This window comes from Nomascus leucogenys, chromosome 6, assembly GCF_006542625.1.
Source record: "Nomascus leucogenys isolate Asia chromosome 6, Asia_NLE_v1, whole genome shotgun sequence".
Taxonomy (NCBI): domain Eukaryota; kingdom Metazoa; phylum Chordata; class Mammalia; order Primates; family Hylobatidae; genus Nomascus; species Nomascus leucogenys.
In genome coordinates, this window is record NC_044386.1 from 45,704,516 (window position 1) to 45,720,630 (window position 16,115).

General features: G+C 40.4%; 1 protein-coding gene across 1 annotated transcript in view; it reads left to right on the top strand.

Annotated features, from left to right (window-relative positions):
* Positions 1–209: 209 nt before the first annotated feature.
* PYGO1 (pygopus family PHD finger 1) overlaps positions 210–16,115 on the top strand; it is a 55,399-nt gene continuing 39,493 nt past the window's right edge. The window contains exon 1 of the mRNA XM_003266956.4: positions 210–744. Within this exon, the coding sequence (XP_003267004.1) occupies positions 696–744 (49 nt within the window). The 5' untranslated portion in view covers positions 210–695. The remainder of the gene's footprint in view (positions 745–16,115) is intronic.

A 16,115-nucleotide genomic window follows, 5' to 3' on the forward strand; every position in this document is an offset into this window, starting at 1 on the left:
CGGGCCCGCGAGCCCCGGCGCGGAGCGAGAGGCGCGCGCGGGCCGTGGGGGCTGGGCCGAGGCGGAGCGCGAGAAGGCGGCGGTGGCGGGAGGCGCCGCGGGACGAGGCAGCGGCCCCCGCCCCCGAAGCCCGTCCCCGCGCGGGGCTGGGGAGCTCAGGGCGGGGAAGCCGCGGGGCCGCGCCACGTCCCTCGCCCGCCCCAGAGCGGGTTTTACAGGCGGCTCCTGTCTGGGGGCTTTTGTGTCTGCGACTCGGGAGCGGCGAGAGAGCAGACCTCCTCCTCAGAGGGCGCTGTGAGTGCGCCGCCAGGGCCGGGCCGCCAGCCTCCTGCCTCCCCTGTCAGCGGCTCCTGAGGCGGCGGCGGCGGCGAAGAAGAAGGAGTGGGAGGAGGCGGCGGCGGCGCACTCGCCCTCAGCACATGCCGGCCCCGGGTGGGGGGCCGCCCCCAGGCCGCGCTCCCGGCCACCGCCGCTGAGCCCCGCCGGTGCCCGCACGCAGCCCCGCCGCCCCGAGGCCTCGTCCTCCTCCCAAACTTTGCAAAGTCGGCCCGCGTCCCCACCGCCCTCGGCCGTGCCTCGGCTCCGAGGCTCGCCTCGCAGCCGCAGCGGCCCCGCGAGGAGGAGGAGCCGCCGCCGCAGCATCAAAGAGACCGAATTCCCGCGGCCTGGGGGGGAGTCATGCTTTGCGGTCTGTAATGTCAGCAGAACAGGAGAAGGATCCCATTTCGCTGAAGAGAGTTCGAGGTAACCGAGAAGGGTGCCGGATTGGGGGAACCGGGGTGAGTGAGGTGCGCGGGGCCCCGTGCCCGGCCGCCGGGAGGCTATGGGGCTCTGTCCGGGCCTAACTCCGCGCAGCCCGCGTCCCGCCCGCGCCCCGGGGCCGAGGCAGCGATCCGCGCGCGCGGCCCGGGTCCCCGCTGGCCTCCGAGACATCCGCGCGGATCCCTCGCCTCCCGACTTTGTGTTCGGAGGCAGCTGGAGCCGCAAGCAGCATCCCTTCTTACCCCTCCTCGCCCACCACTCCTTGTTCTCAAGACACAGCACAATAGGCACCTCAAAGGGTGACAAACAGACACCCCTGGCAGAGACCTCGAACGATGCCCACCCCCTCGAAAAAAGTAAGTTGGAGTACACAAGAGTCGATGCTGTTGAAGAAGGGCTCCTGGGCTTTCACGTCTCTCCTGGCCCCCTTCTCGCCCCCCACCCCGGCAAAGGCAACAGATATTCAGTTTGTTTTCCTTGGGTTTAAGAGGAGAAGCTACAAATTCAGAAGGCATTTTCTCTGTTGGTTTATGGATAAGATATTATCTAAAATCAGTGTTATGCATGATTGATTTTCTTTCTTGCACACTGGTTAGGAATTTTCCTGTCGTCTTACTACTATCTAGGAAAAATCAGAGAGAACCATATGTCAAACAAAAGATACTGCATATAAGTTCGCAAAAGTCAAATGCCACCCCGAAATTGGGGTATGCCTTTTAGCTCTTAATAAGGTTAAGACCGAAAGTTCTAGAGTTGGAGTAATACTCACTGTTCGTTAAGCAAATATTTATTGAACATCTACTATGTGCTAGATGCTGTTCTTGTTACCGGGATACAGCAGTGAACAAAGCAGATAGACGATCTTCATCCAGAAGGAGTTCACCCTCTTGTGGGATAAACAAATGGCAAACAGTAGATACAGAATGTCAAATTGTAGGTGGTATGGTGGACAACAAAAGAGGAAAAGAGGAGAGGAAATACGTTTGGGGGTGGGAAGTATGGATTGTATGTAAGGTGGTCATGAAAGGGCTCACCTGGAAGATGATATTTGAGCAAAGACCTAAAGGAAGTGGTAGAGCAGGGCCATAGGATTCACGTGGGAAGTGCAGTCTCTGAGAAGCAACAGCAAATGCAAAGCCTCTGTGTCTGGAATATGCCCAGTGTGTACAATCAACAGCAAAGAAGCTATTGTAGCTGCAGCAAAGTGAGCAAGGAAAGAGTCCTGTGACAGGGTCTAAGGGGTAGGATCAAGAATTACTTGATTCTTGAAAAGTGAGCAAAGGTGATAGATACCATTAAGAGTACATTTTGTCCATTTTTAAATGATAGCATTTTAATTGTAAAGTTACAGTCGTTCAGTAGTCTTAATGCTGTCGGCTATAGGATGATTGTATATTAGAGGGCCTGGTGTGCCATTTAAAAGACTTTGGCTTTTACTCTGAGAAAAGGTCTGCAGAGTTTTGAGCATAGAAGTGAGTGATCTGGCATTTTAAACAGGGCATCTTAAGCTGCTGTGTGGAGAATAGACTGTAGAGAAAAGGCTGAAGCAGGGGAGACTAGTAGGGAGGCGATTGCAGTAGTCATCCAAACAGGGTAAACAGGGTAAAGCGCTTTATAAATCAGTAAGTTGGAAGGTAAATTTCTGGCTGACTTAAGTGATGTAGAGACGAAGGACCACAGTCATTCATTTTTGTTTTTGTTCAATGTGACTAGAAATTAAACAGGTATAGAACTGGCTTGTGACACACAATCCAAAAGACATCCACTCAAGAGTATTTTGGTAGGAAATGATTTTCTTAGCCATTTAAGAGAAAACATAATTTAGAGAATATTGTTTTTAAAGGCTTAATATCAGCACAACCTTTAATTTGGTGAAATATTTTAATCGTCTTTTCTGTTTGTGGTTGCGAGTTGCAAAGCCTTTAAGGAATAGACCTTCCTGAGATACAATTATTCCCCTGATATTTTTGCTGTATAATTTTGCCTACTATTATAAATTGTTTTGGAGTTAAAGGAGAAGAAAGAGCTACCAAGTTTATACCTTTGAACTGAATTATCAGTCCTAATCAAATTTAATTCTAAATAAAATGGATGAGTGTTTTATTGTGGGTCAAGAACACAGATAAATCTTCATTTTGTTCCAGCTGCTGTTAAGTTCTATGGCTTAGCTATTGCGGTTGGCTCCAGTGTCAGCTCAAGAATATTCTGAGAGTTAAGTACCAGAATAAAAGACAAAACTTTTTAAAATAAAAAGTCAATATTTTATGTTATGGGGAGAATTTTCTTAATGTCATTTTGTAATAAATAATTAGAACACTCATTTAAAAAATTTTTGGATTATTTTATGATGAACTCTTCTGAAGCACAATTCTGCTGAACTTCATTGCCCTGGAACTTTTTGTTATTTAATATAATTTATATCATCAGACTGCATGCAGGGTGTGGTGTTTGCAGGGCATAAACTCTGGAGCAGTGCTTTTCAAACTGTTTCAATCTGCTGATGTAATAGAGACAGACCTTTTTAATGGTTGTGTATTTATTTTATATGTATTTAAAAAGTCACCAAATACCTTGCTTAGAATAAGGCTAAGATACATATGTGTATAAATACACACATATAGCAATTTAAATGAATTATTAACACACACATAGCAATTACATGAATTATTAAGAAAGTAATATTATAGGTAGAACTCAGATATGGCAAAATTAAACCATGAATGACTGAGGACTTTACAGTAGCATGCTCTGCAGACCAAAAGCATCATAATCACTTGTGAATGATTATTAAAACATAGATTCGTGGATCTATGGAATCAGGACTTCTGGGATCCACAGAGTCAGGACTTCTGGGATCCACAGAGTCAGGACTTCTGGGATCCACAGAGTCAGGACTTCTGGGATCCACAGAGTCAGGACTTCTGCATCTTTAACAAGATCCCCAGGTGCTCCTTATGCAAACTGAAGTTTGAGAAATGCTACTAATAGACCTAGATTACAAAGGTGTGAGTAGACCAGAAGCAGCTGGCTGTGGTCTTCCAAACTGTCCTTATATTTTAACATTAGATTTAGAATTACTCTTTAGTGACACAGTTATCTTACTCCTATTTTCTACCAGTTCTTAACACTCCACCCCCAAACCTTCAGCTTTTGATTATAAGACAGATCTCTGAGGACAGGTACTATGTCTTGATTATCTTATTTGCCTTGCCCATAGTAAATGTCAAATGAATGAATGAGTGAATACGTGAATTATGCTGCTTTCCAATAGTGCATTGCCCCTCATACTACTTTTACTTGCCCTTTTCCCTTAGAATGTCAACCGTCATCGTTATTTTAACCAACACTCCCATTCTCCAGTACTCCTAGAACTCTTTTAGGCATTGATCTGATGGCAATATTCATTCATTTATTCAACAAATATTTATTGAGCAATCACAGTGCCATATAGTGGGAATACACTGATTAAGGTATGACACCTGGCTGGGCGCGGCGGCTCACGCTTGTAATCCCAGCACCTTGGAAGGCCGAGGCAGGTGGATTACTTGACTCCAGGAGTTCAAGAACAGCCTGGGCAACAACCTGTCTCTACTAAAAGTACAACAAATTAGCTGGGCGTGGTCTTAGCTACTTGGGAGGCTGAGGCTGCAGTGAGCTGAGATCACACCATTCCACTCCCACCTGGGCAATTGGAGTGAGACCCTATCACAAAAAAAAAAAAAAAAAAAAGGTATGACACTGACACCTGTCTTCAAGAAATTGTTAAGTCTAGTACAGGACAGTGACAAATAAATAGCTACAAATAGCATGGTAAGGGCTGTGATTATTTATAGGAAATAAAGGAAGACATCTTTTTGGGAATCAAGGAAGGAGAAGAGTTCTAAGAAGCAGTGAGTGTTCTTTTGTCTTAAGTGATGTACAGAAAGCATCAGAGGAGATAAAAATGTGAGAAAGGGTCTAGGAGGTCTCTTGTGATTTTGAGAAGGCAGTTTTAGGAGGAAACCACATTTCAAAGTGTTGAACATTTGGGACCAGGTGTGGTGGCTCATGCCTGTAATCCCAGCACTTTGGGAGGCTCAGGCGAGAGCATCACTTCAGCCCAGGAGTTTGACACCAGCCCGGGCAACATACGGAGAACCCATCTCTACAAAGTTTAAAAATTAGTGGTGATATGCACCTGTAGTCCCAGCTACTCAGGAGGCTGAGGTAGGAGGATCCCTTGAGCCCAGGAGGTCGAGGCTGCAATGGGCCATGTTCACACCAATATACTCCAGCCTAGGTGAGAGAGTAAGACCCTGTCTCAAAATAAAACAAAACAAAAACAAACAAAAAAAATGTGGTAAAAGATTAAATGATGAAGATGTGGCTTAAAACTTAAAAGAAGCTTGATGGTAGACAGAAAGATATATCAAATATCTTAAAAAGAGAGTCAAGAGAAAATATGAGTCTTTTTTTTTTCTTCATTGGAAAAAGACTTAAACATATTTGTAGATTTACAGAAGAACCCAATGTAGAAGGAGAGGGGAAAAACTGGAAAGGCACCAGAAAGAATAATTCATTAATTAATAAAGCATTCAATACATGTTTAAAAAATATAGACCATGTGCTATACAATCATTCCAGTAGCTGGAGATGAGACGGACAAGGTTTCTGTTCTCATAAATCAGGTCTTTGCAGCTAAGGGAACAAGATTAGCATCAGGTATACACGTGGAAGTTTAGTCTTGGAGAAAAAGAGAATGGAGAAAGAAAGAAATTTAGAGATGAAGAAGGAAGTCGAGGGCATTTATTTCAGTGCTTTTAACCAGAGTTAGAAATAACATAGAAGGGATAAGGATGTATTTTAGAATGGAATAGTACAGAAATGTCATAAAAGTTACTAAAAATGGACTTTACAAGAAAATATAGACTGTCTTGATGGGATGAATATAGAGGATTTGGATTAAGATTGGAGAAGGAGCATAATTTATGCAGTCACAAATTGGGGGTTGGGGAAGACCCTGTGAGAGAAAGTCTGAAGGAAAGGATTTTTTGTTTTTGTTTTTAAAATTGGTCCGTGTAAGAGCTAGGCAGATTAGCAGGAAAGTGAGTTTGGTTTTAGACACATTGAATGAGTATCCTCCTGGGATATTCCAGTGTATACAATGGATGTATATGGTTTAGAACTGGGTTGAGTAGTCACACCCAGAAGTAGAGATCTGGAAGTCATCAGTAAACAGATGAATACTAATTAATGCCTTGGGAGCGTATGAGCTCACACAAGAGAGATTGAGAAGTAAAAAGAGAAAAGCGTTGAGAATACCAACTTTGGAAACACTAACATTTGAGAGACAAGGGGAGAAAAAGACCCTGAAAAGCAGAATGTGAAAGAGTAGTCAGTGAGATGGGAGAAAAACCATGAGAGAGTGGTGTTACAGCTAATGAAGGAAGAATGGACTAATGAGGGGTAGATAAATGAATTTTGTTTTTAATGTGTGGAATAAAATGTTTCTATCCATGAGATGTCCATGTTGCTTTTTCTCCCATATTCCCTCTCTTGGGGAACATGGCCATCTTTATCCATCCCCTACTCCCATGCAACACTGTCCCAAAGTCCTAGAATTTCTGTCTCCTTAATTTTTTTTTTTTTTTTTTTTTTTTTTTTTGAGATGGAGCCTTGCTCTGTCTCCCAGGCTGGAGTGCAGTGGCATGATCTTGGCTCACTGCAACCTCTGCCTTCCAGGTTCAAGCGATTCTCCTGCCTCAGCCTCCAGAGTAGCTGGGATTATAGGCACTTGCTACCACGCCCGGCTAATTTTTGTATTTTTAGTAGAGGGGGGATTTCCCCATGTTGGCCAGGCTGGTCTCGAACTCCTAACCTCAGGTGATCCGCCCACCTCGGCCTCCCAAAGTGTTGGGATTACAGGCGTGAGCCACTGCGCCGGGCCTCTCCTTAATGTTTTGAACCCATTGACTTCTTGACCTTTCCATAGCTGCTTCTTTATTTTAGGTTTTGCTTATCCCTTTGATTATTTCAGTAACCCTCTCATTGGTTTCATGGCTTCCGCCTTAGTCCATCTTAATCCGTTTCCACATTGCTACTGATAGTGATGAATAGCTTACCAAGTACTTTGCTGAGTGTTTTAAATGGATCTTCTTGCTTAATCCTCTCAGTAAATCTGTGAATTAGATATTATTATTGTTGGTTTACAGCAGAGGAATTGATGAACAGAGAGGTGAGGTAGTATGTGCTTAAGTAACATACATAAGTTTACCCAGTGAGTAAGCAGCAAAGCCAGAACTCAAAATCCAGGGCCCAAGATCTTAGCTACTATGCTGCATTGCCATAGTGGTACCCAAACACAATTGAGTCACCTTACTCTCTTTTGTAAAATTATTCAGTGGTTTCCTATTACCTTTAGAGTAAAAATCAAACTTTCTTATGTTGACTCTTTTTGATTTGGCCCAGGTCTACCACTTAGTCCTCTATTCTTCACACTCCATGAAGTGCTTTCCCTATTTCTTATGCTCCAGTCCTACAGTATTCACACTTCCTCTCTAAATGTTGTCATGGTCTCTCCTGCCTTTAAAACTTCCTTTGCATATTCTATCCCTTCTGCTAAACATGCCCTCTTTTTCTCCCACCTTTGGGTGATACTCATCCTCAAAGTTTCAGCTCAGTTGAAATCTCCCAGGATGTTTTCCTGAGCTCCCCACTCAGTCAAGATTAGGTGGGAGTTCCTTATGTTCCCTCAGTATACTGTGCTCATCTCTATCGTAGTGTTTATCACATTAAACTTGAGTTTCAAAAGAAAAATATTGTTTCCTATAGGTTATAAGATCCTTACAGGGAGGAATTACTACTTTTATTTATTTTATACTTCCACAAGCTCAACAAATGTTTCTGAAATCCAATTTGATGAACATTAATGAAGAGGTTTCAGTAACTTCAAGTCATTAGTCTTCCTGGTTTGCTTTTCCCAGGTGTGTAGAGAAGTTACCTTCTGGGGAGATTATACAGTTCTGTCTTCTGACATTCTTGTTTTAGGCAACCCGAGAGGTCTAAGTCATGTTTAACTTCAAAATTAGCCTTAAAGTATGGTCAAGAATCATTTCAGATCTCCTTTTTTATTCCTAATCTCTATAGATGTACCAACTGCAATAATGAGAAACAGTACAGCATTGTAACTGTGAGCCTAACTGCCAAGGTTTTTATCCCAGCTCTGCCATTTATTAGCTGTATGGTCCTTGGCAAGTTACTTAACATCTCTGCATCAGTTTCCTCAGCTGCAAAATGATAATAATAATGGTACTTATCTCAGGGAGTTGTTTGAAGGATTAAATTGGTTAATGTGTATAAACCACTCAGAACACTGTCTTCTGCCTTCTAAGTTATCTGTTTGCTATTAACATCAGAAATAGGTCTAAAATGCACATTCCGTTTAAGTAATGTGATCAACATTCCCTTTTAGGTATATTTAATCAGTCAATCAATAAATGTAAATAACCTACAGCAGATTCTTATTTTGATTAGGAGTGGGTGTGAAGAGAACAGAAATGGTTTTCTTCCTACAGAAAGAAAACAATGAACAAAAAAAAATTTTTTAAGCAGAAAACTCTGAGATTTCACCATTTTGTTGGAAAAGACAAATATAAACTGTTTACTGAATAATATTTATGAATATCTGCAGCTTTGTTCCCCATGATTTCTGAGTTTTTTTGGCTAAAAATTTGCCTGACTTCATTCATGAAAGAAGTTTATTATCAGAGGTATTATTGTATAGTTATCTTCACATGTGAATACCATCCACCTACTCTCCTAAGCTTTACCTTTCTAAGCAACCTTAAACCCCATGGACCTCAGTAACACAAAGAGGTAAGTGGGAGACCAGTGGGAATGTGAAGATTTGTTTTACAGAGGGAAATGTTAGATTCTTAAATATAAAATTAATACCATGTTTTTTGAACTCAGTGTTCAAAAAAGAATTTTAGGTGGTTTTGCTCACAGATTGCTTGAAAATGAAAAAGTTATTTCAATGATTTCAAGCGTCAGAATTTTGCTGTATAGTAAGTATAAGCAAATATTTGATTCTTGACAAGTGAGCAAAGATGATAGATACCATTAAGAGTACATTTTGTCCATTTATAAATTACAGCATTTTAATTGTAAAATTATGGTTGTTCAGTAGTCTTAGGAATGCTGTGGGCTGGATGTGATGGTTTATGCCTGTAATCTCAGCACTTTGAGAGGCTGAAGTAGTAAGATTGCTTGAACCCAGGAATTCAAGGCTGCAGTGAGTTGTGATGGTGCCACTGCACTCCAGCCTGGGTGACAGAGCAAGACCCAGTCGCTTATAAAATAAAAAAGAATGCTATGAGTAATAATTTAGATGTCCTAGATTAGAGATTGGAGATTAATTTATTAATAATTGTTTTATTTTTAAGAATTACCTTTTTCTATTTATACTTTTGTTAAAATGAAATACTCATGACATGTTAGGGAAGATAGGACTTTGAAGTTTGGCGCCTTCGTTTATTTATATAACCACTTTATTATTTGACTTCTGAGACCATTGCTAATTCTTTTTCCATATCAGAATCATCACCATCTCAAGGTATTCAGATTCAAGGACATCACATTTCTCTGTTCAATATGTGGGTATATGGTGTTATAGAAAAACTGCATGCAAATTATTAATCTGCAATCATCAGTTCATTTTATATGGACTACTGAATAATTATAAATTGGTGATAGGTTTATTCAAACCATCAAATTTGAAAAAAAATGACCTTGAGGAGAGCACTGGCTCTTACTGTCAATTCTTTATTTACCATCTTCCCAAGTGGGATTATAACATCAAATTAAAATTAAAATATAGAAGTTCTTTTAATTTGAACCAGAAGTTTCCATTTTTGCCTTCTGTGAGTCACTGAGGAAGACTTAGTGTATGGATAAGATTTTAGGGAGGCAACTAGTATCTTAGAGGTAGATAACATTAGTTTTACTCAGTTAACCAAAGAAGAAATAGATACATTGGACTTCATCAAAATTTTAAAATTGTGAGTGTCAGGGTATACTGTCAGTAAAAATAGACAACCTGCACGATGGAAGAAAATGTTTGCAAATCTTGTAGCTAAGAGTTTAGTATCCAGAATATATAAAGAATTTTTACAATTCACAATAAAATACAACCTAAGAAATGAATGGCCAAAGGATTGAATAGACATTTCTCCAAAGAAAAGATATAAATGGTCCATAAGTACATAAAAAGATGCTTGGTATCATTAGTCATTATGGAAATGCAAATCAAAACCACAATGAGATATCACTTTATATTCATTCACTAGGAGGCTATATTAAAATAAAAACACAAAAATGTTGGTGAGGATGTGGATTGTAACCCTCATACCTTGCAGATGAAAATATAAAATGATGCAGCCGCTGTGGAAAACGGTTTGGCAGTTTCTCAGAGTTAAACATAAAATTGCTATATGACCCAGTGATTCCACCTCTAGATAGATACTCAAGAGGATTGAAAACGTGCTCACACAAAAACTTGTTAAAAAAAAAAAAAAACTTGTACAAGAATATTTATAGAAGTATTATTCATAATAGCCCCAAAAGTGGAAATAACCGAAATGTCCATCAGCTAGTGAATGAATAAACAAAATGTGGTATATTTATATATTGGAATGTTAATCAGCCATAAAATGGAGTGGAATACTGATACATGCTACAACATGGATGAACCTTGAAAATGTTATGCTAAACGAAAGAAGCCGTATACAAAAAGCTACATATTGTATGATTCCATTTATATGAAATGTCCAGAATAGGCATATCATAGATAGAAAGTAGATTAAGGTTGAAGCGGGTGGATCACTTGAGGTCAGGTGTTTGAGACCAGCCTGGCCAACATGGTGAAACCAGGTCTGTATTACAAATACAAAAATTCGCCAAGCATGGTGGCAGCCACCTGTAATCCCAGCTGCTCGGGAGGCTGAGGCAGGGAAATTGCTTGAACCTGAACCTGGAAGGCAGAGGAGGTTGCAGTGAGCCAAGATTGTGCCACTGCACTCCTGCCTGGGTGATAGAGCGAGACTGTCTCAAAAAAAAAAAAAAAAATGTAGATCAGTAATTGTCAGGGGGTGGGGAATGAGGAGTGACTGTTGATGGAATAGAGTTTCTTTTGGGTATGATGATAATGTTCAGGAATTAGATGGTAATGATGGTTATATAACCAGGTGAATAAAAATCCCCGACTATACACTTAAAACAAAAACCTAGTTTTAGATTTCATTGCTTCTTTTGACCAATGGTGTGACTGCTTTACATTTATTTTTCTTAACTTTTAAAAAATTGGGAATGATTTGCTTTGTGAACTCAAAAGTATCTGAGACAGATTTCAATCAATTTAGAAAGTTTATTTTGCCAAGGTTAAGGATGCACCCATGACACAGCCTCAGGGGTTCCTGAGCCCAAGATGGTGGGGATACAGCTTGCTTTTATACATTTTAGGTAGACATGAGGCATCAACTAATACTGATATATTGGCTTGGTCCAAAAGAAGCGGCAGGGTGAGGGGTAGGCAGGCGTCCAGGTCACAGGCAGATAAGAGAGAAAAGTTTGCATTCCTTTGAATCCTTGATCAGCCTTTCACTAAATACATAATTTAGTCTGGCTCAGTGAATCTCCATTTTTACATAAACAACAGGGCAGAGAAACCGATCAGATATGCATTTGTCTCAGATGAGCAGAGGGATGACTTTCTGTCCCACATCTTTGAAGATAAGCTATCAGTTTACATTGGCAGGGTGAAATTCAACAGAACTCTTCCTTGTGAGCAAATCATGAGGGAGGTATGTAGTTTTTTTTATCTTTGTTGCTATCTTATTTAGGAACAGAATGGGAGGCAGGTTTGCCTAGCTACGTAGTTCTCAGCTTGACCTTTCCCTTGGCTTACTGATTTTGGGGTTCCAAGATTTATTTTACTTTCACACCTACCTCATAGGTTTATGAAGATTAAGGAAAAGAACATGATGTTGTATCCAACAGACTTCTAAGTTAAGATGATGGAACAAGACTGCTTTACAGAATCTTTTCCCCCACTTCTCTCTCTCTTTTTTTTTTTTTTTTTGAGAAGGAGTCTTGCTCTGAGAGCGTCACCCAGGCTGGAGTGCAGTGGCACAATCTCGGTGGCTCACTGCAACCTCTGCCTCCCGGGTTCAAGCGACTCTCCTGTCTCAGCCTCCCGAGTAGCTGGGATTACAGGCACCTACCACCATGCCCGGCTAATTTTTGTATTTTTAGTAGAGACAGGGTTTCACCATGTTGGCCAGGCTGGTCTCAAACTCCTGACCTCAGGTGATCTGCCCGCCTTGGCCTCCCAAAGTGCTGGGATTACAGGCATGCCCGGCCTCTCTCTTTTTTAAATTAACAAACTTTAACAGCTTTATTGATGTTAATAGTAATGATAGCTTCTGGCTGATGGGACTTGAAATGTAAATCAACTAGGATTTGGTCAGGAAACAGAAACCACACCAGTTATTTTTTTTTTTTTTTTTTTTTTTTTTTGGCTTAAACAACAGACATTTATTTCCTGCAGTCCTAGATGCTGAAGTTTGAGAACAGAGAGCAACATGGTCAGGTTCTCGTGAGGGTTCCCTTCCTGGCTTATAGACGGCCACCTTCTATCTGTGTCCTCACAGGCTAGAGATCAAGTGAGCCCTGCTCTCTTTCTCTTCTTTTTTTTTTTATTATACTTTAGGGTTTTAGGGTACATGTGCACAATGTGCAGGTTTGTTACATATGTATCCATGTGCCATGTTGATTTCCTGCACCCATTAACTCGTCATTTAGCATTAGGTGTATCTCCTAATGCTGTCCCTCCCCCCTCCCCCCACCCCACAACAGTCCCCGGAGTGTGATGTTCCCCTTCCTGTGTCCATGAGTTCTCATTGTTCAATTCCCACCTATGAGAGAGAACATGCGGCCACACCAGTTATTTTTAACAAAGAATTTAATATAAAGTATTGTTAACAGAGATTTAAGTAACAAAAATAAGATGCTAAAATTTTCACAGAGATAGCAGCTGTGAGAACTAGCTGCCATTCCTAAGGCTGTGGAACAAAGGAATGAGGCTGAAATTATTAAATTGTACAAACTCAGAAGAGGGGCCCTGTGGAGTGTAAACTCAGATCTCTGAGAAACGAATACTGTTGAAGCTGGTATTAATACCTCTGGTTTTGGAAGAGCAGCCCTGTAGGCCTGGGACCCAGACACCTGCTGCAGGTGTCTCTGAGGGGCACAGAAGTCTGTTTCTGCAAGTGTTGGAAATACAACAAACTAGATTTACCACAACTGCTATGACTGAAACAAACCGCCAATGCAGGAGAGTAGGCGTCAGGCCAGGGGTGCCATGGAGAGGAACAGAAGGAGCATATTCATTTTTCTCCTCCAGCCTTCCAGTCTCCCTCTAGCACACCTTATTGGCATAGCCTAATAGAGATCAAGCAGAGAGTATAGAATGATGTGAACAGGGTGATTGATTTTTTCTTTGTATTTGTATGCATTGCTTACACTTCTTTATAATGAGCATGTCTATTTCCTACAAAAACATAGTGATTTTTTAAAAAGTACTGACTACAGTATTTGTCATAAAGCTTAAAAAGCAAAGTAGTGTAGCCTAGGGGAGAGAATTGTACATTGCTACTCAGTGTGTGGTTGATGGACCACCAGTATCTATATTACCTGAGGGGGATTGTTAGAAATCCAAGTTCATGGGCTTTATCCCAGAACTACTCAATCAGAATCTTCAGGAGTAGGACTCAGGAATCTACATTTTAACACACTTTTGGGGTAATCTTTATGCATACTGAAGTTTGAGAACCGCTGATACATAGTTGAAAACTTCATATGTAGGCTTTCGAGTCAGAAAGACACAACTCTGTGACCTTGGGCAAGTTAGTTAAATCTGAGCCTCTGTTTTCTCATCTATAAAATGGGTATAGCCATAGAATTCTTTGAGGATCAGATGAAATAATGTATATAAAGTGCTTATCCCAGTATCTGACACAGTAAACATTCACTGAATTAATATTATTAAATGGTAATCCTCTTCCCTTCAATTTTGTAACAATCTGGTATTGTGGAAATTGTCTTAGTTTTTGTCTTTTAATTGTTAATTAACTGTTGAAATATACTATAGCAAATGAAGGAACGAACAAAAACAAAGACACTTGGACTCAATTTAATTCAACAAACATTTATTGCCTATGGATAAGGCCATATACTGTGGGTAGATAAAAAATAAATGACATTAGCTGTCCTTATAAAGATATCTTTATATATCATATATTTTTGAAGATATCTTTACGTATCATATACACACACACAGACACAGACACACATGCACATAAACAGTATACCTTTGAACAACACGGGTTTGAACCTGAAATTTTTTGAAGAATTGCAACAAATTGAAAAAACTCAACAGATGAACCCTGTAGCCTAGAAATACCAACAAATTAAGAAAAAGTTAAGTCTGTCATGAGTGCATAAAATATATATAGACACTAGTCTACTTTATCATTTACTACTGTAAAACTTAACACAAATCTATTATAAAAAGTTAAAATTTATCAAAACTTACACAAGCATTTGTAGACCCTACATGGCACCATTTGCAGTAGAGAGAAATGTAAACAATGATGCAGTATTAAGTCATAACTGCATAAAATTAACTATACTTACTGTACTACTGTAATTTCATAGCCACCTCCTATTGCTATTGTGAGGTCAAATGTTGCAAATATCTGCTTAAAATACCACATGGTGCTAATCATCTCTATGAAAGCAGTTCATTTCTCCAATAAATTGCACATCACAGTAAAAAATAGTATCTTTTGGTTCTCACATATTTTTCATCATCTTTAGTGCTGTACCATAAACCTTAAATAACACCATGGGACCCATACAAAGTGTCACTAGTGATGCTGGAAGTGCTCCCAAGAAACAGAAAAGCCATGACGTTACCAGAAAAAGCTGAATTGCTTGATATGTACCGTAGATTGAGGTCTTCAACCTTGGCTACCCACCCTTTCAGACAGATGATTCATCTTGTAAATAGACAATGAAAACATATAGTAGGATAAATATCGTACTATAAATGTATTTTCTCTTTCTTATGATTTCTTAATTTTCTCTTTTCTCTAGCCTACTTTATTGTAAGAACACAGTAAGTAATACAACATATAACGTATATTTGTTAATCAACTCTTTATGTTATCTGTTAAGGCTTCCAGTCGACACTAGCCTATTTTAGTAAAGTTTTAGAGTAACCAAAAGTTATACATGGACTTTTGACTGCACAGAGGATCAGAGCTTCTAACACCTGCATTGTTCAAGAATCAACTATATCACAATGTATATAGTTCAAGGACCAACTATATCCCTCCACTGTTGACAGATGCTTATGTTGTTTCCATGTCTTGGCTCTTGTGAATAATGTGACAAACATGGGAGTGCACATAACTCTCTGAGATACTGATTTCATTTCCTTTGGATGTATATCCAGAAGTTGGATTACTGGATCATAAAGTAGTTCTATTTTTAATTTCTTGAGGAACTTCCAAGCTTCTCTTTAATGGCTATACCAACTTACATTCCCACCAGCAGTGGATGAGGCTTCCCTTTCCTCCACATCCTCACCAACACTTACTATCTCTTGTCTCTTTATTTTTTCTTTTTTGAGATGGAGTCTTGCTCTGTTGCTCAGGCTAGAGTGCAGTGGCGCAGTCTTGGCTCACTGCAACCTCTGCCTCCCAGGCTTGAGCGATTCTCCTGCCCCAGCCTCCTGGGTAGCTGGGATTACAGGTGCCTGCCACCACGCCGGCTAATTTTTTGTATTTTTAGTAGAGGCAGGGTTTCACCATGTTGGCCAGGCTGGTCTCGAACTCCTGACCTCGTGATCTGCTCGCCTCGGCCTCCCAAAGTGCTGGGATTACAGACATGAGCCACTGTGCCCAGCCTTTTTTTTTTTTTTTTTAAAGACAGGGCCTCACTGTGTTGACCTTGGCTAATCTTGAACTCTTGACCTCAGGTGATCCTCCTACCTTGGCCTCCCAGTGTGCTGGGATTACAGACATTAGCTACCACCTCTGGCTTTTTTTTTTTTTTTTTTTGTCTTTTTGATAATACATCCTAACAAATGTGGTTGTGATTTGATTTCCCTGATGAGTAGTGATGTTGAGCACCTTTTCAGGTACCTGTTGGCCATTTTTATGTATTCTTTGGAAAAATATATACTTAGGTCCTTTCTCCATTGATTAAGCATTGTTTTTGCTTTTGGATGAGTACCTATATATTTTGGATAT